This window comes from Emys orbicularis, chromosome 11, assembly GCF_028017835.1.
Source record: "Emys orbicularis isolate rEmyOrb1 chromosome 11, rEmyOrb1.hap1, whole genome shotgun sequence".
Lineage (NCBI taxonomy): Eukaryota > Metazoa > Chordata > Testudines > Emydidae > Emys > Emys orbicularis.
In genome coordinates, this window is record NC_088693.1 from 80,255,480 (window position 1) to 80,279,896 (window position 24,417).

Genomic DNA, 24,417 nt, shown 5'->3' on the forward strand with positions numbered 1-24,417 from the left:
AGGCAGGGGGTGACCCCCCCATACACACACCCCATTGCCTACGTTCACTCCAGGGCAGCCGGCCCCAGCCCCACTGTGGGATGAGTGGGGGGCTCGCTCTCGCCCCCCAACGTCCCCTCCTTGCGGGGCCAAGTGTGGGGCGGTGCCAGGGTGCAGCGATGGGGGGTGGCCCCCCGGGTGGGGTGAGGAGCAGGGCGCCGGCTCAACAGTTTTGGGTCCCGCCACAGTTTTGAGTCCTGGGTACCTGCCTAGTTTGCCTACGTGCGAATCTGGCCCTACATGGGGCTGGGGCGCTCTCCCTGGGCCGTCAGGGCTCCCCATTGCCCCAGGGCGGCGCTAGGGGCTGGGCTGCAAGGGGCGGGGCGGGGGCAGCAGGGGGCTCTCCCCGGGCCGTCAGGGCTCCCCATTGCCCCAGGGCGGCGCTAGGGGCTGTGCTGCAGGGAGCGGGGCGGGGGCAGCAGGGGGCTCTGCCCGGGCAGTCAGGGCTCCCCATGGCCCCAGGGCGGCACTGGGGGCTGTGCTGCAGGGAGCGGGGCGGGGGCAGCAGGGGGCTCTGCCCGGGCCGTCAGGGCTCCCCATGGCCCCAGGGCGGCGCTAGGGGCTGTGCTGCAGGGAGGGGGCAGGGGGCAGCAGGGGGATCTCCCTGGGCAGTCAGGTCTCCCCATTGCCCCAGGGCGGCGCTAGGGGCTGTGCTGCAGGGGGCGGGGCGGGGACACCAGGGGGCTCTCCCCGGGCAGTCAGGGCTTCCCATTGCCCCAGGGCGGCTCTAGGTGCTGGGCTGCAGGGAGTCGGGCGGGAGGCAGCAGGGGGCTCTCCCCGGGCAGTCAGGGCTTCCCATTGCCCCAGGGCGGCTCTAGGGGCTGGGCTGCAGGGAGTCGGGCGGGAGGCAGCAGGGGGCTCTGCCCGGGCAGTCAGGGCTCCGCATTGCCCCAGGGCGGCGCTAGGGGCTGTGCTGCAGGGAGCGGTGCGGGGGCAGCATAGGGCTCTCCCCGGGCAGTCAGGGCTCCCCATTGCCCCAGGGCGGCGCTAGGGGTTGTGCTGGGAGCAGCGGTACCCCAGGCCAGAGGAGATGGAGGGGGCGTCTCACACACACTGACCCTGGGACAAGGCCTGGTTCTGATCTTGCTGCCAGGGATCCCCCTCCCGCGCTACCCCCCTCACCGACTCACTCTGCCCTGATTAGCTCGGGGCTGGCAGCTGCGGGGACAGAGCTGAGCAGAGACAGACAAAGAGAGAAGTGGGCAGAGAGGCGTGTGCCCTGGGTAGGAACGTACTGCATGTGGGTGACCCCGGGCCCCTCGTCCCGCTGCCCTGACACCTGCCACAGCCCGGATCCCCCTTCCTCTGCCAGGATGCTGCTCCCTCTGCTGCTCCTCCCCTGGGCATGGGGGGCCCTGGCCGGTAAGTGGGGACCCCCTCCCTGCCCTTTTTTCCTACTGGGGCGGATGTGGATGGTGTAATACTAAAGCCAGGGTGGGGCAGCACCACGCTGGGCTAGTGACCCTTCCTGGGGGTGAAGGAGGAGGGGGGAGGTGGTTTAGGAGTCTGCAGGGATATCCTGAAGCTCAGGAGAATCATTAATCTCTCTCCCCACCCGCTTTCTTCTCCACTTGTTTCCTGACGCCTCCCCCCAGCCTCTCCTCATCTCCCCCCAGCATCTCTCACCCTCCGGGTGCTTAAAACCACCGTCTTCCACAACGCCAGCTCCATGGACATGCAGGGGATGGCCCTGCTGGGCGACCTGGAGACCCACAACATGGATTGCAGCACCTGCGAGATCCGCTTCCTGCAGCCCTGGGCCCAGCAGGGCCAGACCCCGAAGCAGTGGCAGGACTTGGAGCTGCTGATCCATCGCTACCTGTCTGACTTCTTCCGTCTGGTGAACAAAGTGGTTAAGGATGAAGGAGAGGGCTGTGAGTATGGAGTAGTCTGAGGGCATCCCTCCCACTACCCGCCAGACAGCTGAGAACTGACACACTCCCCACAGCGATTGAGTGTATCCTGGCAGGGTGGATGGAGGGCAAAACAATGAGTCCCTAGCCCTTAGGCTGATTGAAGCCAACATTCCCTAGAAGGGAAATGTGACGGGTTGGATCACAGAAACCCCCTTGGGAGCTGCCACCTGATGTGCCAAGACTACCCCTGCTTCTGTTTTCCCTGCCAGCTCAGGACTCCAGCACCCTGTCTTGCTGAATTAGACACTCCAGTCTGCTCCAACACAGACCCAGGGTCTGAATCACTTGCCCCAAAGCTGCAAGTTTACCTGAAAACAGCTTACAGTAGTGTGCTTGTCTTTAGCACTCAGATGCTCAACTCCCAATGGGGTCTAAACCCAAATAAATCCGTTTTACCCTGCATAAAGCTTATGCAGGGCAAACTCATAAATTGTTCGCCCTCTATAACACTGATAGAGAGATATGCACAGCTGTTTGCTCCCCCAAGTATTAATACATACTCTGAGTAAATTACTAAATAAAAAGTGATTTTATTAAATACAGACAGTAGGATTTAAGTGGTTCCAAGTAGTAACAGACAGAACAAAGTAAGTCACCAAGCAAAATAAAATAAAATGCGCAAATCTATGTCTAATCAAACTGAATACAGATAATCTCACCCTCAGAGATGCTTCAGTAAGTTTTTCTCAGACTGGACACCTTCCAGGCCTGGGCACAATTCTTTCCCCTGGTACAGCTCTTGTTGCAGCTCAGGTGATAGCTAGGGGATTCTTCATGATGGCTCCTCTCCCTTTGTTCTGTTCCACCCCTTTATATATCTTTTGCATAAGGCGGGAATCCTTTGTCCCTCTGGGTTTCCACCCCCCCTCACTGGAAAAGCACCAGGTTAAAGATGGATTCCAGTTCAGGTGACATGATCACATGTCACTGCAAAACTTCATTACTCACTTGCCAGCACACACATATGCAGGGAGACTCACAGGTAAACAGCCATCTGCAGACAATGGGAGTCATCAAGATTCCAAACCATCATTAATGGCCCACACTTTACATAATTACAATGGGCCCTCAGAGTTACATTTTATATTTCTAGTTTTAGATACAAGAGTGGTACATTTATACAAATCAGATGATCATACTCAGTAGATTATAAGCTTTGTAATGATACCTTACAAGAGACCTTTCACATGAAGCATATCCCAGTTACGTTACATTCACTTATTACCGTATTTTCTCTAAAACTATCCCAATTACATTATATTGACTTATTATCAAGTTTTTATAAAACCATATAGACTGCACAACGTCACAGGAAACACCCCATGTCCCATTCTCTACCCCACTGAGCCAGTCCTCCGGCTCTGGGGCCAGACTGTAGCCTGTGTGTCCTAGAGGGGAAAGGCCCCGTGTCCCAGCCCTGACCCTAGGCTCATGGCCACGTGTCCTACCAAAGGCCTTTGTGGAAGGAGCGTGTAAGCTGCTCACGGTGCCACCTGTCCTCCCGAACGACATTGAAAACTGACACTCTGCAAACCATGAAACCCCCAACACAAGAGCAGGAAATGCAGAGCTAAGATAGTGCCTCCCCCGCCCCACAACCAGCGCTGCCCCAGGACATGGGACAGACCCAGCTCACCTCTGCTCAGCGGCTCAGCCCAGGGTCTGCGCTGGGTGTCTGATGCTGGAGCACTAAAAGCAGGTCCTCGGGCGAGACTTTCTCTCAGGAACCCCTTAACCACCTGCCCCCAAATTTGCACCACAAAGTGTCCCCTGCACCTTGGTGGGGCAGAGCTAGTCTCATGGCAATCTGCCTGGGCAGGTGCGTTTCACGACAGAGTGACAGCCGGCCGTGTGATTACAGCTCACAGCCGCAGGAACCGCTCAGTGACAGGGCTTGGATGGGTTCTCCCGGGGCTCCGAGGTTGCAGCCTCTCCCGCTGAGCGAGTGTGTGACTCGGTGTGTCACGCCCTGAGGTGCTGCTGAGGAAACAATTGCTCGCAGAGGTGTGAACTGTCTGTGGGCAGAGGTGCCACCGCCTGGCATCCCGCTCCACAGACAGAGCCAAGGCCTGGGGACTTGTGTAACGTTGTGTTGGGAAGCCAAACGTGTCCTTGCTACCGGTGCAGAGCCGAGCTCAGGGGAGCCCAGGGATGTACGTTTATTGAGGCTCAGGGCCACAGTTTTCTCTAGAGCATCTAAACAAATAAAACATTTAAAAGGCAGGTCATTTGGGCGGGGGTCTATATCTCACCAACCCCATGACCAAGGGGCCCCAGATGCCTCAGGCCCTGAAGTCTCACAGTGATTTTCAAGCCAATCTGTCTATACACTTGGACCTTAGAGCAATTCGAAAAATCAGCTATAAACAGAAACTGCAAGGTACCCTGAACTCCAGCCAGGGCCGCCCCACAATCCCGCTGCCATCTTGTGCCAAACGTCCTCATATCACTTGACATTCTGTCGTAACCCTGGCCCCCCGTCTGTCTATTTCTGCCCCCCCATGGTGACCTCCAGATGCCCGTCCTCATCCCCCCTGCCCTTCCAGCAGGTTTAAAACAAATACAAGGAAGTTCTTCTTCACGCAGCGCACAGTCAATTTGTGGAACTCCTTACCTGAGGAGGTTGTGAAGGCTAGGACTATAACAGCGTTTAAAAGAGAACTGGATAAATTCGAGGTGGTTAAGTCCATTAATGGCTATTAGCCAGGATGGGTAAGGAATGGTGTCCCTAGCCTCTGTTTGTCAGAGGGTGGAGATGGATGGCAGCAGAGAGATCACTTGATCATTGCCTGTTAGGTTCACTCCCTCTGGGACACCTGGCATTGGCCACTGTCGATAGACAGGATACTGGGCTAGATGGACCTTTGGTCTGACCCGGTACGGCCGTTCTTATGTTATGTTCTTATGTTCCTGTTCCAGACCCCTTTGTTACCCAGGTCTCCTTCAGCTGCAAGCTCCACCCCAACGGCACCTTGAGACGATTCTGTGACGCTGCGGTGAACGGCGAGGACTTCATCAGCTTCGACGTGGGCACAGGCAAATGGGTCGCTCGGCACAGGGATGAGCTGGGAAGCTACGTCCAGGATCTTGTCAACCGGGATACGAGCATTTCCACCCTGTTTCCGTTCCTCCAGAGAACAATGTGTGTCTATGGGATCGATACCTTTGCCCAGTACGGGAGAGAGTCTCTGGAGAGGCAAGGTGAGGCTGGTCACCACTCCCGGCTCGCTGAGATGCAGCCACCTCTGGGGTGGGGCACAGGGGCTGTTGGTACAGCGACCCTTGCCTGGAGTACAAATGCAGCTATATCTAGGGTGGAGCACTGTAGCCATTTCATAGCCGCACTGCACAGCAGTTTAAGACAGGAAGTGAAGGGGGTTCTGTCATCGCTGGTAACTGCAGGGGGCAGAATTGGGGTCTGGCCAGGACAGCGGGGCCAACACCTGACCCTGGGGAATGGAGCTGGGCTTGGCTAGTGAGTCCCTGAGGCTCAGGCTGAATCGTCCCCTCTCCCCCGCCCCGTCTCTCCCCTCCTGTCTCAGAGCGGCCGGTCGCCGTGGTGTTTGCCCGAGCGCCTCCCGCAGCCGGGACCCCCGCGCCGGTACTGCTGGTTTGCCGGGTCACCGGTTTCTACCCCCGGCCCGTCCGCGTGGCCTGGGGAGGAGGTGGGGCCGGGTGGGCGGCTGAACTCCAGCGGGATCCTGCCCAACGCAGACCTGACCTACCAGCTGCGCAGCTCCCTGGCCGTGGGGCCGGGCGCCGGGCACAGCTACGCCTGCCGGGTGCAGCACAGCAGCCTGGGGGGCCGGAGCCTGCTGATCCCCTGGGGTAGGTGCATGTCCCGGCGGGGGGGGGGGGGCGTCGTGGTCTCTGGGGGCTTTTCCTGCACGTCCTGAGTGGGACGGGGGTGGTCCAGGCAGCGAGATGGGGCGCAGGGAAGCAGAGGGGGTGGGGGGGGGCTGTGGGGATGGACCAGGGGGAGCAGGATGGAGGAGCTGAGGGGAACGGGACAGGACCTGGATGGAGGGAGCAGGCTGGGGGCTGAGGGGAGCACGAATGGGGTGGGGGGAGAGATCTGTGTGGAGTGGGCTGGGTGGAGCGAAGAGAGGCAGGGCTGGGGAGGGCTTGCGGTGGTTGGGGAGAGGGGCAGGGGTCTGGAGGGGATCGGACAGAGGGGAGCAGCACTGGAGCAGAGGGAGGCTGAGGGGGTGGGACTGTGGGAGGAGCAGGTGGGACTGCAGGGGAGGCTGAGGGAACAGGGTCAGGGGGGCTGAGAGCAGTGGGTCGGATGAGATGATCGGGGGGGGGCCTGCGGGGGAGGCTGAGGGAACAGAGCCCATACTCCTGTCCCCGTTCCCAGCACGGCACCCCCTGTTTTACAGAGCACAGCAGGTCCTGGGGCCCCGGCCTGGCCGTGGGCATCACCGTGGGGGTTGTGGCCGTAGCCGCCGTGGCCGTGGTGCTGTGGCGGAGCAGACGCAGGTGAGTCCTCTCCCTCTCTGGGGTGGGGGTGGGGCCGTTGCACCCCCTAACCCATCCCCTCTGCTCTCTCCTTCCAGGGGCTACCAGGACATTAGACCAGGGGAGTCCAGGCCCTGAGGGGGTTGCACCGGCCCAGGCATGGGGATCAGCCCCTCTCCTGGGGACATGGATCTTGGGGCTGGATCTGTGCCCGGCTCCAGAGCTCAGGGCCCCGAGGGCTGATCTGCTTTGGAGTGCTGAGAGATCGGGGCCCGGGCTGGGGGGTTGGGATTTTCCTTCCTCTGAGAGGTTCGGGGCATGTTGGACATTTGGGAGCTGTCACAGAACGGGAATTTTCGGAACTATTTTGAACGAATACTGTGTGTGCCTCCGTTACCCCTACGTGCTGCACGGTTAACTAGGTGGCAGGGAAAGGTTGTGTACTCTGCAGAGACCCAGAGGTGACAGATGCCAGTTGAGGGGCCTGGGCCCCATGTCCATGGAGAGTCCGAGAAGATAATTGCCACTTCCATTGCCTGGACCTTTGGTACCCAGCATCTAACGACCATGGGTGGCTGACCCCTCAGCAGGAAGCCTGCCGGGTGTGCCCAGTGGGGGAACAAAGGGCTGAGGAGGGGCCAGTTCGGGGGTGTGTGTGTGTGAAGTGTGGGGGGCTGGAAGCTGGGGCTCTCTCCTGAGCTGGGAAAAGGAGGGGTCAGAGGGCTCTGGGCTGACCAGGCTGAAACTCTGCTCTCTGCGCTAACCAAGGGCTGTGTACGCTGCGGTGCAGCCAACTAACAAACCCTTCCGCTGCCCCACGCTGGCTGAGTCCCTGCAGATGTTGTCGGCAGGGCAGCGCTCCCTTTGGGTGCACAAGGCTCTCTGTGTCCTTGTAGTAGGAGGATTTTACGCTTGTACTTTGTATAATTGAGAATGAAGGATAAAGAATAATAATGCAGCATTTATTAAATGTACTGGTGTATGATTTCACCATATTCTGCCAGCCACCCTTTCTGAAAGCAGGAAGGAATGGGCCGAATGGGCCATTGGTAAAGATGCATCAGCCAGAATCTTGTGTCTGAAGCTGATTTCAAGGCAGTAACAGACCTTTAGGGACATCACCACTTTGTTATAGGTTTAGCATTTTGAAATAAGTAAAAGAATGCCATGATTGTTTTCTCCTGCATTGCAATTTGATGTTCCTATTCAAATGCTCTGTGTAAATCAATCCTGTTTTGTGTGTGAATAAGGAATGTGTGAGTTAGAAGATAAGTGGATAAAGGATAAGATAAAGGATGAGAAAAACAATTTAAGAAAAGAAGCACTTGTCAAAGGACAATTCAGCATGACGGTGCAGAACTCGTTGGTCCCAATGAAGGAAGATCACTATATAAACAGGGGGCTTTGCCAGGAAACTTTGGGTTCGTCCTGCCAAGACTTCCCTGGAGCATCGTGTCACGACCGACAGAACTCGGCTCCTCCCTACCCATAATCAACCGAGCTGGCCACTAGATTGATCCGGACTCTGGACTGGTAACTATGACATCGACTGGCAGGACAGTGTGTGTGTGTGATTGAATGCATATGCTAATTGTTGTATTTCCAATAAACGTGGCGTGTTGCCTTTTCCCCTGAAAAAGATCCCGTGTGCTTCTTATAAGCAAACCATCCCACCCAGGTGGACTCGCTGCAGGGAGCTCACGGCGTGAAGCAGGGTGCTGACGGCTCCGAGGTTCGGTTCCAGGAGGTGGTGAAGTCAAGTCACTTGCCCTAGTCAGAGAGAGAGAGACACTAAGTGGGTCTGGCGCCCTGAAGGGGCCCTCCCAGGGACATTACCCTCCTAGGGGTGCCAGCTCCGATCGGCTGTTTGGGGGATGGAGTGGGAATTGTCTGTAATATTTTGTATGAATACTGTGTGTGCCTCAGTTTCCCCTATATGCTGCATTGTTCGCTAGGTGGGGGGGAAAGGCTGTTTACTCTTTGCAGAGGCCCAACGGCCCAGAGCGTGTGGACTTCCTGCCTCTCAGCAAGGGAGCTGCGCCCCATTCCCCTGGCCAAGAACACGGACTGAGGAGGGGCCGGGTGGGGGGTGAGCTCACCCGGGAACTAGAGACAAAGAGGGGGACAGGGGACAAAGAGGCCCAAAGCGGAAGCCAAGGGGTCCACACGGCTTGGCTGGGGCTGGGAGACCCCCAAAGGAACTCTGATGTACCCCATTTCTCTGTGCTGGCCTGAGGGCTTCCCATACCGTGTGCCAATCACCTCATAAACCCACCCGCTGTGACAGGCTGCCTGAGTCCCTGCCCATGCTGGGGGGGGCATTGCCCCCTTTGGGGTACACGTTTCTCAGAGGTGCCCAGCCCAGGGGGACTCGCTGAAGGAAGCTAACAGTGTGGGGCAGGGGTGCTAACGGCTCCGAGGTTTGACCCAAGGAGGCCGGGGGACCCGGGGGGAGGAGGGCGGGGGGTGTCTGACACTCCAAACGGGTCCTCCCAGACCCACGTCCAAGGCTGGGCCAATGCACCACACCTGGGGTGCTGTCACAGAGGGGTCCAGAGAGGAGCTCAGGGGCTGGCGTCTGAGCCGGGATCCCAGGGGTCAATTCCCGGCTCTGCCCGCGACTCCATGTGTGACCCTGGGCCAGTCACTGAATTCTCTGGGCCTCCCTCCCCAGCTGGACCATGGGGACAATGGCCCAGCCCTGCCCCACGGGGGGTGGGGGCGGGAGGGTGAATGCAGCAGAGAGGGGGAGGGGCTCAGAGACTGGGGGGCCTGAAAAGCCCCTATGGGAGATCGATGGTGGGAGCAGCCAGGGAGGCCGAGCTGTGCCTGACCCACGGAGACTGAGCCCCCGCTCTGGTGGGGTGCCTGGGGGGCAGGGCTCAGGCCCATGGGAACGGGGAGCTCAGATCTTTTCCCTGAGACGCCAGCCCTGAACCTTTCACTAGGACTAAATTTACAGAGACAAAGCCAAGTGATCCCCCCACCCCCCGGCCTATCTCCCCCCCAGCAGCGAGGGGTTTGGGCAGGGCCGGCTCTGGCTTTTTTGCCGCCCCAGGCAAAAAAGCCTCCGCCGCCCCCCCCCCCCCCTCGGGCAGGGCGGCGAGAGGGCGGCGAGCTCTCGCCGCTCTGCCCCCGGCAGCCGGGGGGAGGGCGCGGGGGGGAGGGCGGCCAGAGCGCCGGGGGGAGGGCGGCGAGCCCGGCTGTGGCCCCGCTCTCCCCGGCGGCCCGAGCGCCGCGCCGCCCCCTTCCAGGTGCCGCCCCAAGCACCAGCTTGGTTGCCTGGTGCCTGGAGCCGGCCCTGGGTGTGGGGCAGGAGGCCAAGCAGATGGAGCAGCCCAGGCACTTTGCTGTGTCCTGTTATGGGGCGGCTGGCCCCGCTCTCCAGCGTCATCCCAGCTGCTCTGGGGGCCTCAATGGGGCCATGGCAGGCGCCGGGCGAGTCCTGCAGCCCCACCCCAGACCCTACAAGGGAGAAGTATGGAACCGAGCCCTGCTGAGGCCGGCTCTGCCTGGCAACTGGTGATGCTGCCCAGACCCGGTGCTGACTGGCCCTTGGGCTGGGGGTGCCCAGCCCCAGAGCGATGGGCGTAGTCCCGGGGCTGGTGCTCGGAGCTGCCAACTCCACATGGCAGGAAATCGCCAGAGACACCCTGAAAAGTCACTAGATGGTGCTATTTAAGCATTCAAAACGGCATCAAAAATGTCACTAAACAAAATGTGCACAGGATTCAGCCGAGAATTAGCGGCGTGTCTCTGCCCGGGCCAGAGGACACCCTGCTGCTGAATACGAAAGCCGCAGCGATGCTGGGCAGGCCCTGCAAAGGGTTCAGTCCTGTGCTCCGGTTTCCCCGCAGTGAATCTCCTGCAGAAGCAAAGGTCCCTTTGCCGCTCACTGCTCTGGATGTTTGCTACCAGGCCAGCAGTCACTGGAGTTGTCTGGACACGCGCAGCTCCCATCTGATCCCTTCCCTCCCTCCCAACCTCCTTCCTCCCCAGACAACTGCACCCCAGGCAGACAAAATGCGCGCACCGGCCTGCCGACGGAGAGAATCGACAGGAAGTTCAGAGAGTGCAGAGCCAGCGCTTGCAGCAAAGCCCCCAGCGATCGCAGGCACGGTTTGGGGGGTTGCTGGCTGGGAGCTGAGCCCTAGGATTCAGGGGAGGGGTGACCCGCTGGTGGGATTTGATGAGCACAAAGAATAACCTTTTCTATGGCTGGAGAGACCAAACGGCCCCTCTTGGGCAGCGCGGAGCGATTTCCACCAGAGCCTTTTCTCAAGGCAACATCTGCTCCGGGGGAGGCAGGTTCACTCTGCCAGGGGCAGCTTATCCCCACTGGGGCCAAGGGAATCTGGGCCATGCTGCCAGGGAGCAGAGCCCCGAAGGGAGGGCTGGAGGGGCAGCCAAATGCCAGGTTAAGAAGTGGGGGGACCCCAGCCCCGCCTCATGTAACCAGGACAGCCAGAAACCCTTTGCCAGCCCCTAACAGCTGAGAGACACCAATGGAGCCAGTCAATGATAAAATAAACTCAGCTGCCAAGACTACTCGGCCGGAAAGGGAGCGCCCAGCATAGCTGCTGCTTTCTGATCAGCAGCTGGGAGTGTCCTCGGCCCGGGCAGGGGGGGCACAAGCTAGTCCCGGGGGCAGGCCCAGCAGAGACCCAAGGACTCACCCAACTAGACAGGCCGGCTTCCCCCTCCTGGGAGGGGGATTTTGATCCGGTAACATTCCAGTGGCCAAAGGCTCAAAGCTCTGTTGACAAATGGTTTTTCCTGCCTCACCCTCGCCCAGGGAGCGGCGCCTGCCCGGGTCACAAATGGTTTTAAGATCATAACTTTTCCTCCTAAGGGCAGTTGTGTTCTCCCCTCTTCCAGCCCCTCCTCGCCGTTAGCTCTGGCTTTTCACCCCCCTCTCCACCCCAAGGAGTCGAGGCTGAGCCCCCGTTTCTGCGGCCCCCAGGAGCGGGAGTCAGCCCCAGCCGCCCTGCCCAAGAAGCCCGGGAATGTGTGTCCTTCCGAGGCCATGCCCGAGGGAGATGCAGTGACACAGAGGAATGGATTTCATTAACGCCATTGAGCTGCTGGGGAATGATTTAGTGACTAGACAAATTGGTGACGCCTGTCTCTGACTATCACTGTAATTGGCAGGGAAAGTCGCTAGATCTGTCCCGTGTCACTTTGACACCTAATTCCTCGCTAGAGAAACTGAAAAGTCACTAAGGAGTCCGGTGGCATCTTAAAGACTAACAGATTTATTTGGGCATAAGCTTTCGTGGGTAAAAACCTCACTTCTTGCTTATGCCCAAATAAATCTGTTAGTCTTTAAGGTGCCACCAGACTCCTTGTTGTTTTTGTAGATACAGACTAACAGGGCTACCCCCTGATACGAAATGTCACTAAATCTAGTGACAAAATCGCTAAGTTGGCAATGGGGTTTACAGAAGAGCCCAACACCCGAGGATGAATTTGGGGGAGATTCTGTCTGGAAAAGCAGCGTCTCCGCCGGGGCCAAGTGGGGGAAACCAAGCAGGGGGCTCCCCCTGCACAGTGAACTCCCTCAGCCCCCAGAACAGCCGCACCTGATATGGGGTCCCTCCCACCAGGCGGCGATTTTCACCCATAACCAACCGGGGATTCTCATTGCATGTCTCTGTAATCATGAGACCAGCGTGAGGCAGACCAGCACTGAGAGCAACCCTACAATAACAAACCAGCCTGTCCATAGCCCAGCTCTCCCCAACAACCCTACAATAACAACCCAGTCTGTCCACAGTCCCAGCGCTCCCCGGCAACCCTACAATAACAACCCAGCCTGTGCACAGCCCAGCACTCCCCAGCAACCCTACAATAACCACCCAGCCTGTCCACAGCCCCAGCGCTCCCCAGCAACCCTACAATAACCACCAAGCCTCTCCACAGCCCCAGCGCTCCCCGGCAACCCTACAATAACCACCAAGCCTCTCCACAGCCCAAGCGCTCCCCAGCAACCCTACAATAACAACCCAGCCTGTCCACAGCCCCAGCGCTCCTTGGCAACCCTACAATAACAACCCAGCCTGTTCACAGCCCAGTGCTCCCCAGCAACCCTACAATAACAACCCAGCCTGTCCACAGCCCAGCGCTCCCCAGTAACCCTACAATAACAACCCAGCCTGTCCACAGCCCAGCGCTCCCCAGCAACCCTACAATAACAACCCAGCCTGTCCACAGCCCCAGCGCTCCCCGGCAACCCTACAATAACAACCCAGCCTGTTCACAGCCCAGTGCTCCCCAGCAACCCTACAATAACCACCCAGCCTGTCCACAGCCCCAGCGCTCCCCAGCAACCCTACAATAACCACCCAGCCTGTCCACAGCCCCAGCGCTCCCCAGCAACCCTACAATAACCACCAAGGCTCTCCACAGCCCCAGCGCTCCCCAGCAACCCTACAATAACAACCCAGCCTGTCCACAGCCCCAGCGCTCCCCGGCAACCCTACAATAACAACCCAGCCTGTTCACAGCCCAGTGCTCCCCAGCAACCCTACAATAACCACCCAGCCTGTCCACAGCCCAGCGCTCCCCAGCAACCCTACAATAACCACCCAGCCTGTCCACAGCCCCAGTGCTCCCCAGCAACCCTACAATAACAACCTAGCCTGTCCACAGCCCCAGCGCTCCCCAGCAACCCTACAATAACAACCCAGCCTTTCCACAGCCCCAGCGCTCCCCAGCAACCCTACAATAACAAACCAGCCTGTTCACAGCCCAGTGCTCCCCAGCAACCCTACAATAACCACCCAGCCTGTCCACAGCCCCAGCGCTCCCCAGCAACCCTACAATAACCACCCAGCCTGTTCACAGCCCCAGCGCTCCCCGGCAACCCTACAATAACAACCCAGCCTGTCCACAGGCCCAGCACTCAGGGTGACAGCTGGGCCCCTCCCCCTCCCGCAGGTGACCGGTGGCTCCTCCCCCCTCGCGCTGCTTTTGGGCTCCTTCCCCCCTTTTCCCTCGCCTCCTCGACCCGCTCCTGCTGACTCTGCCCGGCAATGAGTGACGCGAACACCCGGCGATGCCTTCTGATTGGCTGGGCCAGCTGAGGCGGCAAGGGAAAGGGAGGAGCCCAGGAGTGGCAGAGCTGTGGGAGGAGAACGGGGAGGCAGGGCCACATAATGGGCGGGGCTAATGAACGGGACGGGGCCAGGAGAAGGAGGGGCTATTGGGAGGGGGAGGGGCCATTGGGATGGAGGGGGCAGGTTGGGGGGGCTCTGCCTTCCCCTCCGCTCTGTCTCGTCCCCCCCCCCCAGTCCCTTCGCCTCTCAGGTCCAGCCCATCTGGCCCCCTGTGGGGTGAAGGGGATGGGCTCCCTCCCCCCCTTCAAATCTCCCCCCCCAGGTTCGGGGTGCAAGGGCTGGGGCTGCTGCTGAGGGCGGGGGGGCCCCTCGGCAAGGTGAGGAGCAGGACTTTGGCCTGGAATTATGGGTTCCCCCTCTGCCCAGTTTGCCTGAGGGTGAATCTGGCTGTGAGTGGGGGGCGCTGTCCCCGGGCAGTGAGGGCTGCCCCACTGCCTCAGGGCCAGGGCCGGCTTTAGGCCAATTCGCCTGATTCCCCGGAATCGGGCCCCGCGCACTCACCCCGGCGGCAGTCATCTTCGGGGGCCCCGCTCCCCTGGCCAGAGCGCCGGCTGGAGCGCGGCAGCCCCATGGCCCCGCGACTCCGGCCAGAGCACGGCAAACCCCGCGGCCCCGCTCTCCTGGCTGGAGCTCCAGCCATAGCGTGGCAGCCCCGCGGCCCCCCCCTTCCCCAGCTGGCAATCCGAAGTGCCGCCCCAGGAATCGGGCCCCGCACTTGCTAAAGCCGGCCCTGCCCAGGGCAGCGCTAGGGGCTGCGCTGCAGGGAGTGGGGCGGGGGCAGCAGGGGGATCTCCCCGGGCCGTCAGGGCTCCCCATGGCCCCAGGGCGGCGCTAGGGGCTGTGCTGCAGGGGGCGGGGCGGGGGCAGCAGGGGGCTCTCCCCGGGCCGTCAGGGCTCCCCATGGCCCCAGGGCGGCGCTAGGGGCTGTGCTGCAGGGGGCGGGGCGGGGGGCACCAGGGGGCTCTCCCCGGGCACTCAGGGCTCCCCAGGGCGGCGCTAGGGGCTGTGCTGCAGGGGGCGGGGCGGGGGGCAGCAGGGGGCTCTGCCCGGGCAGTCAGGGCTCCCCAGGGCGGCACTAGGGGCTGGGCTGCAGGGGGCGGGGCGGGGGGCACCAGGGGGCTCTGCCCGGGCAGTCAGGGCTCCCCATTGCCCAGGGCGGCGCTAGGGGCTGGGCTGCAGGGGGCGGGGCGGGGGCAGCAGGGGGCTCTCCCCGGACACTCAGGGCTCCCCATGGCCCCAGGGCGGCGCTAGGGGCTGTGCTGCAGGGGGCGGGGCGGGGGGCACCAGGGGGCTCTCCCCGGGCACTCAGGGCTCCCCATGGCCCCAGGGCGGCGCTAGGGGCTGTGCTGCAGGGGGCGGGGCGGGGGGCACCAGGGGGCTCTCCCCGGGCACTCAGGGCTCCCCATGGCCCCAGGGCGGCGCTAGGGGCTGGGCTGCAGGGGGCGGGGCGGGAGCATCAGGGGGCTCTCCCCGGGCACTCAGGGCTCCCCAGGGCGGCGCTAGGGGCTGTGGTGCAGGGGGCGGGGCGGGGGGCAGCAGGGGGCTCTGCCCGGGCAGTCAGGGCTCCCCAGGGCGGCGCTAGGGGCTGGGCTGCAGGGGGCGGGGCGGGGGCAGCAGGGGGCTTTCCCCGGACACTCAGGGCTCCCCATGGCCCCAGGGCGGCGCTAGGGGCTGTGCTTCAGGGAGCGGGGCGGGGGCAGCAGGGGGCTCTCCCCGGGCAGTCAGGGCTCCGCATTGCCCCAGGGTGGCGCTAGGGGCTGTGCTGGGAGCAGCGGTACCCCAGGCCGGAGGAGATGGAGGGGGCATCGCACACACTGACCCTGGGACAGGGCCTGGTTCTGATCTTGCTGCCGGGGATCCCCCTCCCGCGCTGCCCCCGCTCCCCGACTCACTCTGCCCTGATTGGCTCGGGGCTGGCAGCTGCGGGGACAGGTCTGCGCAGACACAGACAGAGAGAAGTTGGCAGAGAGGCGTGTGCCCTGGGGCAGAACCGAGAGCAAATGGGCGACTCCGGACCCCTCGTCCCACTGCCCTGACGCCCGGATCCCCCTTCCCCTGCCGGGATGCTGCTCCCTCTGCTGCTCCTGCCCTGGGCATGGGGGGCCCTGGCCGGTAAGTGGGGACCCCCCCCCGCTGTTTTTGCTACTGTGGGGGAGGGGATGGTGTAAAGCCAGGGCTGGGGGGCGGGGGGGACAGCACTGTGCTGTGTTAGTGACCCTTGCTGGGGGTGTAGGAGGAGGGGGGAGGCGGGTTAGGGGTCAGCAGGGAGACGCATTAATGTCTCTCCCCACCCGCTTTGTTCTCCACTTGTTTTCTGTTACTCCCTCCTCCGCAGCCTTCCCTCCTGCCCCCCCAGGGACTGTCACCCTCCGGGTGCTCCTCACCGCCCTGTTCCCAGACGCCAGCTCTGCGCACATACAGGTGAAGGCCCTGCTGGGCGACCTGGAGACCCACTCCCTGGACTGCAGCACCTGCCAGATCCGCTTCCTGCAGCCCTGGGCCCAGCAGGGCCTGACCCCGAAGCAGTGGCAGGACCTGGAGCTGGTGATCCATCGCTCCCTGTCCGACTTCATCCTTACCGTGAACACAATAGCCCAGCAGCAGGGAAAGGGCTGTGAGTATGGAGCGGTCTGAGGGGATCCCTCCCCCCACCCACCCGGGGTGCTGAGAACTGACACACTCACCTGGCCCTGGCCCTTTGGCTGATTGGAGCCGGCGTCCCCCAGAGGGGAAACACCAGCTCTGGGGCCAGATTGTAGCCTCCACTTCCTAGAGGGGAAAGGCCCCGCGTCCCACTCCCTGAGCCGACGCTCCTGGTCTTTCCTGACGTGTACCCTGAGCCTTTGAAAAGCAGGTCATTTGGGGGGGGTCCGTATCTCAGGAACCCCGTGACCAAGGGGCCCCAAATTTGCACCACAAACTCTGCCTCAGGCCCCGATGTATCGCAGTGATTTTCGAGCCAATCTGACTGTGCACATGAACCTCAGAGCACTTAGAACAATCAGCTTTAAACAGAAATTGCAGCATACCCTTAACTCCAGCCAGAGCCGCCCCTCAATCCTGCCGCCATCTTGTGGCCAAACGTCCCCATTGCACCTATCATGCACCTTTATTGCCCCATTTCTCTATTTCTGCCCCCCGGTATCCTCCGGACGCCCGTCCTCATCCCCCTGCCCTTCCTGTTCCAGACCCCTTTGTTACCCAGGGCTCCCTCGGCTGCGAGCTGCCCCCCAACGGCACCTCGAGGGGATTCTATGACGCCGCGGGGAATGGCGAGGACGTCGTGAGCTTCGACGTGGACGTGGGCACCTGGGTCGCTCGGTCGGAGGATAAGCTGGCGCTCAACGCCCGGGACCTTCTCAACTGGGATAAGAGTGCGTCCACCAGGCTTCAGGTTTTTTTTAGAATAACTTGCATCTATCTGCTCAATACGTTTGTTCTGTACGGGAAAGAGTCTCTGGAGAGGCAAGGTGAGGCTGGACACCACTCCCTGCTCGCTGAGATGCAGCCACCTCTGGGGTGGGGCACAGGGGCTGGTTATACATGGCCCCCTTGCCTGGAGTACAAATGCAGCTATATCTGGGGTGCAGCACAGTAGCGATTTCACAGCCGCACTGCACAGCAGTTTAGGACAGGAAGTGAACAGGGTTCTGTTACCACTGGTAACTGCAGGGGGCAGAATTGGGGTCTGGCCAGGACAGCAGGGCCAACACCTGACCCCGGGGAATGGAGCTGGGCTTGGCTAGTGAGTCCCTGAGGCTCAGGCTGAATCGTCCCCTCTCCCCCGCCCCGTCTCTCCCCTCCTGTCTCAGAGCGGCCGGTCGCCGTGGTGTTTGCCCGAGCGCCTCCCCCAGCCGGGACCCCCGCGCCGGTACTGCTGGTTTGCCGGGTCACCGGTTTCTACCCCCGGCCCGTCCGCGTGGCCTGGCTGCAGGACGGGGAGGAGGTGGGGCCGGGCGGGCGGCTGAACTCCAGCGGGATCCTGCCCAACGCGGACCTGACCTACCAGCTGCGCAGCTCCCTGGCCGTGGGGCCGGGCGCCGGGCACAGCTACGCCTGCCGGGTGCAGCACAGCAGCCTGGGGGGCCGGAGCCTGCTGATCCCCTGGGGTAGGTGCACGTCCCGGGGGGGGGGGTCGTGGTCTCTGGGGGCTTTTCCTGCACATCCTCAGTGAGACAGGGGTGGGTCCAGGCAGCGGGATTGGGGCGGAGGGAGGTAGAAGGGGAGAGTTGGGCGATGAACCAGGGGAACAGGCTGGAGGAGCTGAGGGGGACGGGACAGGACTGGGGTGTGGGAACAGGGTGGGGGCTGTGGGGAGCGCGAATGGGACGGGGTGGAGAGAGCTGTGTGGAGTGTCCCCATTCCCAGCATGGCACCCTCTGTTTTACAGAGCAGAGCAGGCGCTGGGGCCCCGGCCTGGCCGTGGGCATCACCCTGGGGGTTGTGGCCATAGCCGCCGTGGCCGTGGTGCTGTGGTGGACCAGACGCAGGTGAGTCCTCCCCTCTCTGGGGTGGGGGTGGAGGTTGGGGAACTGTTACACTCCACCCCTAACCCATCCACTCTCCTCTCTCATTCCAGAGTCTACCAGGACGTTAGACCAGGGGAGTCCAGGGCCTCAGGGGGCGGCCCCGGCCTGGGCATGGGGATCGGCCCCTCTCCTGGGGACATGGCACTCAGGGCTGGGTCTGTGCCCGGCTCCAGAGCTGAGGGCGCCGAGGGCAGGACTGGATCGGGGCCCTGGGAGATTGGGGCCCTGGGTGGGGGGTGGGATTCTTCTCCCTCTGGGACGTTCAGGGGACGTTGGACACTTGGGGGCGCCGTGGGATTGTTGGGATCCAGGATCCGGCGCTGGCCTGTGCTGTTCAATAAACCCTTCAGGGAGGGGCTGCCCAGCGGGCCCCTGGGCCTGTAGGAGCCAGGCCTGGGTGCAGGGGTCAGGCCCAGCTACATACACAAAGGGGGTGGGCGCAGGTGGGGGATGGGAACCAGGAGGGCCCTGGCAGGGCGTCCAGGCTGAGCTGGGGTGCCTGGGAAGCAAGCGGGTTCCCCGTGGGACATAGGCCCAGCTACCCCCACGGAGCCCTGACAACACTGCAGGTTGTAACTGCAGTGGAGACACCCTGCCGGACCAGATTACGGTGTGTCTGCCACGGGGAGCCCAGGACCCGATTCCCGCAGCCCACCTGACCACACACCCTGGTGCTGCGGTTCCCACCCAGAGCCAGGCACCTCCCTTAGTCTTCAGGTAGGTGAGGAGTCCGGGCGCCAGGGAGATCAGCCCCAGCACGAAGCCCCCGACCCCCAGCAGCATCGGGGTCCTGGCAGAGTCTGGCTGCGCCGCTGTGAAAACAGGAGCTTGGGGGGTTTGGGTTCAGCCCAGCCTCCCGTTCCCCTTCTCACGTCCTGGCTCTCTGCCCCGGGGGGGGGGGGGGGGGCTCTGACCCAGGCCCATCCCCTGAAGGCTCCACAGTCAGAGGCTCTTACCCCAGTGCACGGCGAGGGGGCCCCGCAGGCTGATGTGCGCCACCTGGCAGGTGTAGACGTCCCCGCGCCGGGGGCTCATCTCCAGCATCACCAGGATCTGGAAGGTCCAGTCTCCGTTCTGGAGCAGCTCCGTGGACACCACCCTGGCCGTCTGCTCCTGCCCGTTCTTCAGCCACTTGATCTCGATCCCCCCGGGGTTAAACCCCATCACCGAGCAAACCAGCATTCATGACCCGCCATACAATTTCCATACCCAGATGTGGCCCTCGGGCCAAAAAGTTTGCCCACCCCTGCATTAGGCTCCACTTCCCTCCCAATGCCAGGGATAGAACCCAGGCGTCCAGGCTCCCAGCCCCCCCGCTGTAAGGTCTGAGGCCATTTTCTGCAGCCATATTAGCACGGCAGCAGCCATGAGCCAAGAAGCAGAAAGGCAGGTCCTCACATTCCCTCTACATTATACCAAACCAATGAACTATCGGGCGACTAAGGAGGCTCCTGTTCTAATAGGATCTATCATCACCAGATAAAGAAACAGATCTCAAGATGGTTAAAGAAAACTTTGTGTGATGGCATCTGTCTGGCAAGAAATCACTTATCAACGATTGTGGTTATAAAATCTCTACCTCTTTCTTGTTTTGCCTGTATGGGCCCCACTTCTCCATTGTTTTTCTGTCTGGTCTGTCTGGTTCTTTCATTGTTCCTGTCCCTGCATAATTAATTTTGCAAGTTTAAATCAACTAAGGCGGAGGGGTAGGACTGGGTAGAGAATTGTTTTGCAATATGTTAGGATTGGTCAAAGAATTATTTTGTAAGACTTGAGTAAAATGGCTGGTGAAGGTGCAGCTAAGCAGGACGCAAGTTTCACTCTATAAACTGGGGTCAAAATTGGAAGTTCTTTGGAACCAACTCCAGGACACGGCCCAAGATCGGAGCTGGCAGAGCTCAACACCCTGCCCAGGGCCGTCCCTAGGGGGGTGCAGGGCCTGGGACACCCCCCCTCTTCCCCAGGCCGTGCCTCCATTCCACCCCTTCTCCCAAACCCCCGCCCCTGCTCTGCCTGCCCCCACTCCACCCCAATTCAATCAACACTGGTTCTCCACTGGTAACTCCCTTCTCGTCATGTGTCAGTATATTTACCCCTGCATCTGTCAGTCTCACTCCATGCATCTGAAGAAGTGGGGTTTTTACCCACGAAAGCTTGTGCCCAAATCAAGCTGTTAGTCTTTAAGGTGCCACTGGACTCCCGGTTATTCCAGAGACAGACTCAAAGGCACTTACAGGGTGGAGGCGGCCCAGTGTGACACAGCCCCTTAGGTGAGAAACTGCTTGATTCGAATCTTGCTTAGTCTGTAGTATTTAGACTGCAAGTTGGATTTTATTTCTTATGTAACCAACTTTGATCCCCATCTCTGCGTATAATCACTTACAATCTGGCTTTCTGTGGTTAATAAATCTGTGTTATCTTTCACCTAAACCAGGGTGGTTTTGGGGGAAGTGCTCAGAGAATCTCGGCTCAGGTTCACAAGGGGTGTCGCCCGTTCACTACCCTTTGTCGAGGTGGCGGACGAATTACCGATGTTGCAGTGTCCAAGGGAGTCTCGAGCCGTGTCAGACGGGATAGTGCTGGGCTGCGAGGCTGGTGCCTCTCTGCGTATGATGCATGAGTGGCTGCCGGAGCATTCATGCAGTTTAGCTGGGTGTGGGGCTTCACATGCTGAGCACCCAGAGGCGATTGCTGCTTGTCCCTGGCCTAGCTCTGTGACAGACAGCCCAGGCTGGAGAGGGAAGGGGGCACAGGGGTCCCACAGTTCCAGGTTGTGCCCCAGGGATGGCTTGATTACCGGCCAGTAAGTACCTACAGGGGGAACGGAAATTGGATAATGGTTCTCCTCAATGTGCCAGACAAAGGCATAATGTGATCCAGTGGCTGGAAGTTGAAGATAGACAAATTCAGACTGGAGATAAGGGGGAAATGTTTCACAGGGTAAATAACCAGTGGAACAAGTTCCCCAGGGCTGTGGTGGATTCCCCACACCGGCGATGTTTAACTCACGACCGGCTGTTTTTCTCCGAGATCTGCTCTAGGAATTATTGTGGGGCAGGTCTCTGGCCTGCGCTGTACAGGGGGTCAGACTAGACGGTCACAATGGTCCCTGCCGGCCTGGGGATCTAGGAGTCCAAAAGGGGAGAAGCCCTTTCTGCGTCTAGGGCAGGAGCCAGCCTTTCTCGGACAGGGGCAGCACCTTCATTCCCGGGACTGTCCACTGGGCGGCGCCCTTGCACCATCCGCTGGTGCTCGGAGCTGGGCAGAGAAGTTCTCGGTCTGGGTGGTCTGGCCGAGTCTCCTGATTCATCCCCTTCCCTGTGGAGCAGCCCTGGGGGCTGGCTGGGTCCTACCTCGGGGCTGGGGCTCGGCTGGTGACGGTGCTGAGAAGTCACATGGCTCATTGCACAGCGCCGCCAGGTGAGGAAAGCACGGCCGAGCAGACACTGGGACATCCCCTCTGGGGAAGTGCAGCAGGAAAGCTGTGCCCAGCCCTGAGCTTGGGCTCCCCGTTCCCCTCACAGAGCCAAAGCTGGCATCGGCTGGAGCTCGTATTCCTCCATAGGGATGTGGGTGTCTAGGCCGCCATCACAGCGCTGGGCCGGTGGCTCGCCAAGCAGCCAGAGTGGGGCGCTAGAGAAAAGACGAGCCCCGGCTGTGGATACATACTGTAGCCAGGGCCACAGGAGGATGGAGGGGGAAAGGTGAACGGCGGGAGAGGTAAGTGGGGGCGTAACTCAATATCTTGTCTGGGTGGTTCCCAGGGGAATTGAATCCTCAATCTCTGGAGCCTCAAGCGGGAGCTTCTACTGCCTGAGCCACCTCCATCAGCCTCCATCAGCCACTAGCTGGGACCGGAGAGCCGCCGTGCCCGCGGGGGTTACGTGGAGTTAATGTTGTAGGGCTCCCCACTCCATGATCCAAGCCGTTAATGAAGCTATTAGTACTGGACCCAGGGCTGACCCCTGGGGGACCCCGTAGATACACCCTCCCGCTTTGACAGCAAACTGCAAACTGCTTTCTGAGTACGGACTTTCAAACAGTTGTGCACCCACATGGCTGTCATTTCATCCAGCCCACATTTCCCTCGTTGGCCTATGAGAACGTCCTGCAGGACTGTGTCTAAAGCCTGACTAAAATCAAAATCCATCATGTCTACTGCTTCCCGCCTGTCCACCAGGCCAGTAACCCTGTGCAAGAAGGGAATTAGGTTGGTTTGGCATGATTTGTTCTTGACAAATCCAAGCTGGCTATTCCTTATGATTCTATTATCCCCCAGGGGCTTAGAAACTGATTGCTTAATAATTTGTTCTGGTATCGTTTATAAAGACAGGTGCTAGGTTTGCCCTTCCCCTGTCCTGTGGGACCTCACCCTTCTTCCATGAGCTCTCAAAGATCATGGCTAGTGGTTCTGAGATTGCTTCAGCTAGTTCCTTAAGTATCCCAGGGGGAATTTCATCAGGACCTTTGGACTTGAATACATCCAACTTATCTAAATATTCTTTAGCCTGTTCTTTCCCTGTTTTGGCTCGTGTTCCTTCCCCCTTGTTGTTAATATTAATTGTGTTGCATATCTGGTCACCATTAACCTTTTTAGTGAAGACTGAAGCAAAATAGGCATTAAACACCTCAGTCTTCTTGATGTTGTCAGGTATTAGCTCTCCTTCCCCACTAAGTAGAGGACCTACACTTTTGTCTGAGAAAAACAGCTCTCACTCTCAGGTTGGGTGCAGCAAGTCAGATACTTTATTATCTCTAGCAATTGCGTGGCGGGAGAGAGCAAAACAGGTCTCTCTCTAGGTAAACAATTACAGCAAGCATTTATAACTTTTGTTACATACAATAATGAGCAACAGCTGCATTTTGTTTATACATAGGTCATCCTGATATCTTATTTTTCTCACCTCTATTTAGACTCTAGTCCACATTCCATACTTATCTAACACAAGGTCGCAACAACTTCTCACACAGTTCTTTCCCACTTGCCTCACACAATCCTCGCTTCTACAAATCTCGCGTTATTAGGGTTACAGCTAGCCTGACTCTTGCTCACAGAGGGGACTGTTTGCATTGAAATCCCCTTCAAATCCCTGTCAGTTCTTTCTCTACTTCCACACTTTCCTCTGTCTTTCTCTTGCTCCTAATGTATTTAAAGAACCTCTTCTTACTGCCTTTTATGTCCCTTGCTGGGTGTAACTCATTTTGTGCCTTGGCCTTTCTGATTTTATCCCTACGTGCTTATGTTGTTCTTTTGTGCTCCTCCTTAGCAATTTGTCCATCTTTCCACTTTCTGTAGGATTCCTTTTTGATTTTCAGGTGATTAGACAGTTCCTGATGGAGCCATGTTGGCCTCTGTGATGAAGTGGGAATTTTCTGTGATGTATGTTATGAATCCTAGGCCTGCCTCAGTCTCCCTCTGTACGTCACATTGATAGGGTCAGCACTGCTCCTGGAACAGCACAGGAGACAGAAGATGTGTGTGTCACCTCGCTGCCTGGCGGAGTGACTATAGTCATCAGAAAAGCTGGCTGAAACAGACCCAAACCAAAAGAAGGTGCAGCAAGACAAAGAGATGAACAATCGAGACCAAACACCAGGAACCCCCAGCAGGTGGAACAGGGAACGGCTGGAGAAGAAGCTGTCAGGTGACTGGAAGAAGGGGGCCCTTTTGCGGGACACAGGAGCTCAGTCCCGGGGAGAGCGCGAGAAAGGGAGTCCATGACAGCTTGGCTGGGTCCTCAGGGCACTGCCTTGGTCAGGGTGCACGACGGCTTCACTTCTGACCCCCTTTGCTAACCTCAGGACTTTCGGGTTCTGTAGGCCAGGGGACGGATAAATGGTTCCCTTGTTTGGAAAAGACTGCCTGTGTCGCTGCAAGTCCTCAGCGACAGCACGGAGCCCAGCAGAAATACCGCACAAGCCTCCCATGGGTGTCTGCCTGGGCTGGATTGGTTGCAGGGAGCCAAGGAGAGAGACAGGGTTTGCTGGTGCCAAAGGCCCAGTGTCCGAGTCTTGGAGGCCCCGGGCCTGCCCCTATGGAACTGGGTGGGTCCTTGGGGCCCGGCACACTAAGGGGTCGTTCCGGTCACAGGCTGGGGCATAGACCAGACCCTGTGACTCTGTGACAGACTCTTTCCATCTTTTCTTTTCATGGGGATAGTTTGCAGTTGTGCCTTGAATCCTGTCTTTCTGAGACTCTGCCAGCTCTTCTGAACTCCCTTTTTCCTGAGATTTTCTTCCCCTCGGACCTGACCTACCAGCTCTCTGACTTGGCTGAAGTCTGATTTTTTGAAGGCCACTGTCCCAGTTCTGCTGCTCTCACTCCTTCCTTTCCCTAGAATCATGAAATCGATC

At 59.7% G+C, this 24,417-nt stretch overlaps 2 protein-coding genes and 1 pseudogene across 2 annotated transcripts; 2 read left to right on the plus strand and 1 right to left on the minus strand.

The window, feature by feature from the left end:
• The first annotated feature begins 1,277 nt into the window (after window positions 1–1,277).
• Window positions 1,278–6,554, plus strand: LOC135885261 (antigen-presenting glycoprotein CD1d-like; annotated as a pseudogene).
• An 8,987-nt stretch (window positions 6,555–15,541) lies between these two features.
• Window positions 15,542–18,447, plus strand: LOC135885366 (antigen-presenting glycoprotein CD1d-like). Its single transcript, XM_065413036.1, has 6 exons — window positions 15,542–15,646; window positions 15,870–16,148; window positions 16,723–17,004; window positions 17,347–17,643; window positions 17,925–18,024; window positions 18,114–18,447. Exons 1-6 carry the CDS (start codon window positions 15,598–15,600, stop codon window positions 18,445–18,447), a joined length of 1,341 nt encoding a protein of 446 aa, XP_065269108.1. The 5' UTR covers window positions 15,542–15,597.
• Window positions 18,448–18,469: 22 nt separating this feature from the next.
• On the minus strand, window positions 18,470–19,245 carry LOC135885367 (DLA class II histocompatibility antigen, DR-1 beta chain-like). The gene is made up of 3 exons (XM_065413037.1): window positions 19,020–19,245; window positions 18,751–18,875; window positions 18,470–18,562 (listed from the first exon to the last, which is right to left on the minus strand). The coding sequence occupies exons 1-3, from the start codon at window positions 19,243–19,245 to the stop codon at window positions 18,470–18,472; spliced, it is 444 nt and encodes a 147-aa protein (XP_065269109.1).
• Window positions 19,246–24,417: the final 5,172 nt, after the last annotated feature.

What these genes read in the sequence shown, in the direction of transcription:
- LOC135885366 (XM_065413036.1), top strand. Translation starts at nt 15,598, where the DNA reads ATGCTGCTCCCTCTGCTGCTCCTGCCCTGGGCATGGGGGGCCCTGGCC. An exon ending in CCAGCAGCAGGGAAAGGGCT is followed by an intron (nt 16,149 to 16,722) that starts GTGAGTATGGAG and finishes TTCCTGTTCCAG; the next exon opens with ACCCCTTTGTTACCCAGGGC. An exon ending in CTGTGGTGGACCAGACGCAG is followed by an intron (nt 18,025 to 18,113) that starts GTGAGTCCTCCC and finishes CTCTCATTCCAG; the next exon opens with AGTCTACCAGGACGTTAGAC.
- LOC135885367 (XM_065413037.1), bottom strand. Translation starts at nt 19,245, where the DNA reads ATGCTGGTTTGCTCGGTGATGGGGTTTAACCCCGGGGGGATCGAGATC. An exon ending in CCCCCTCGCCGTGCACTGGG is followed by an intron (nt 18,876 to 19,019) that starts GTAAGAGCCTCT and finishes CTGTTTTCACAG; the next exon opens with CGGCGCAGCCAGACTCTGCC. An exon ending in AGGGAGGTGCCTGGCTCTGG is followed by an intron (nt 18,563 to 18,750) that starts GTGGGAACCGCA and finishes CTTGCTTCCCAG; the next exon opens with GCACCCCAGCTCAGCCTGGA.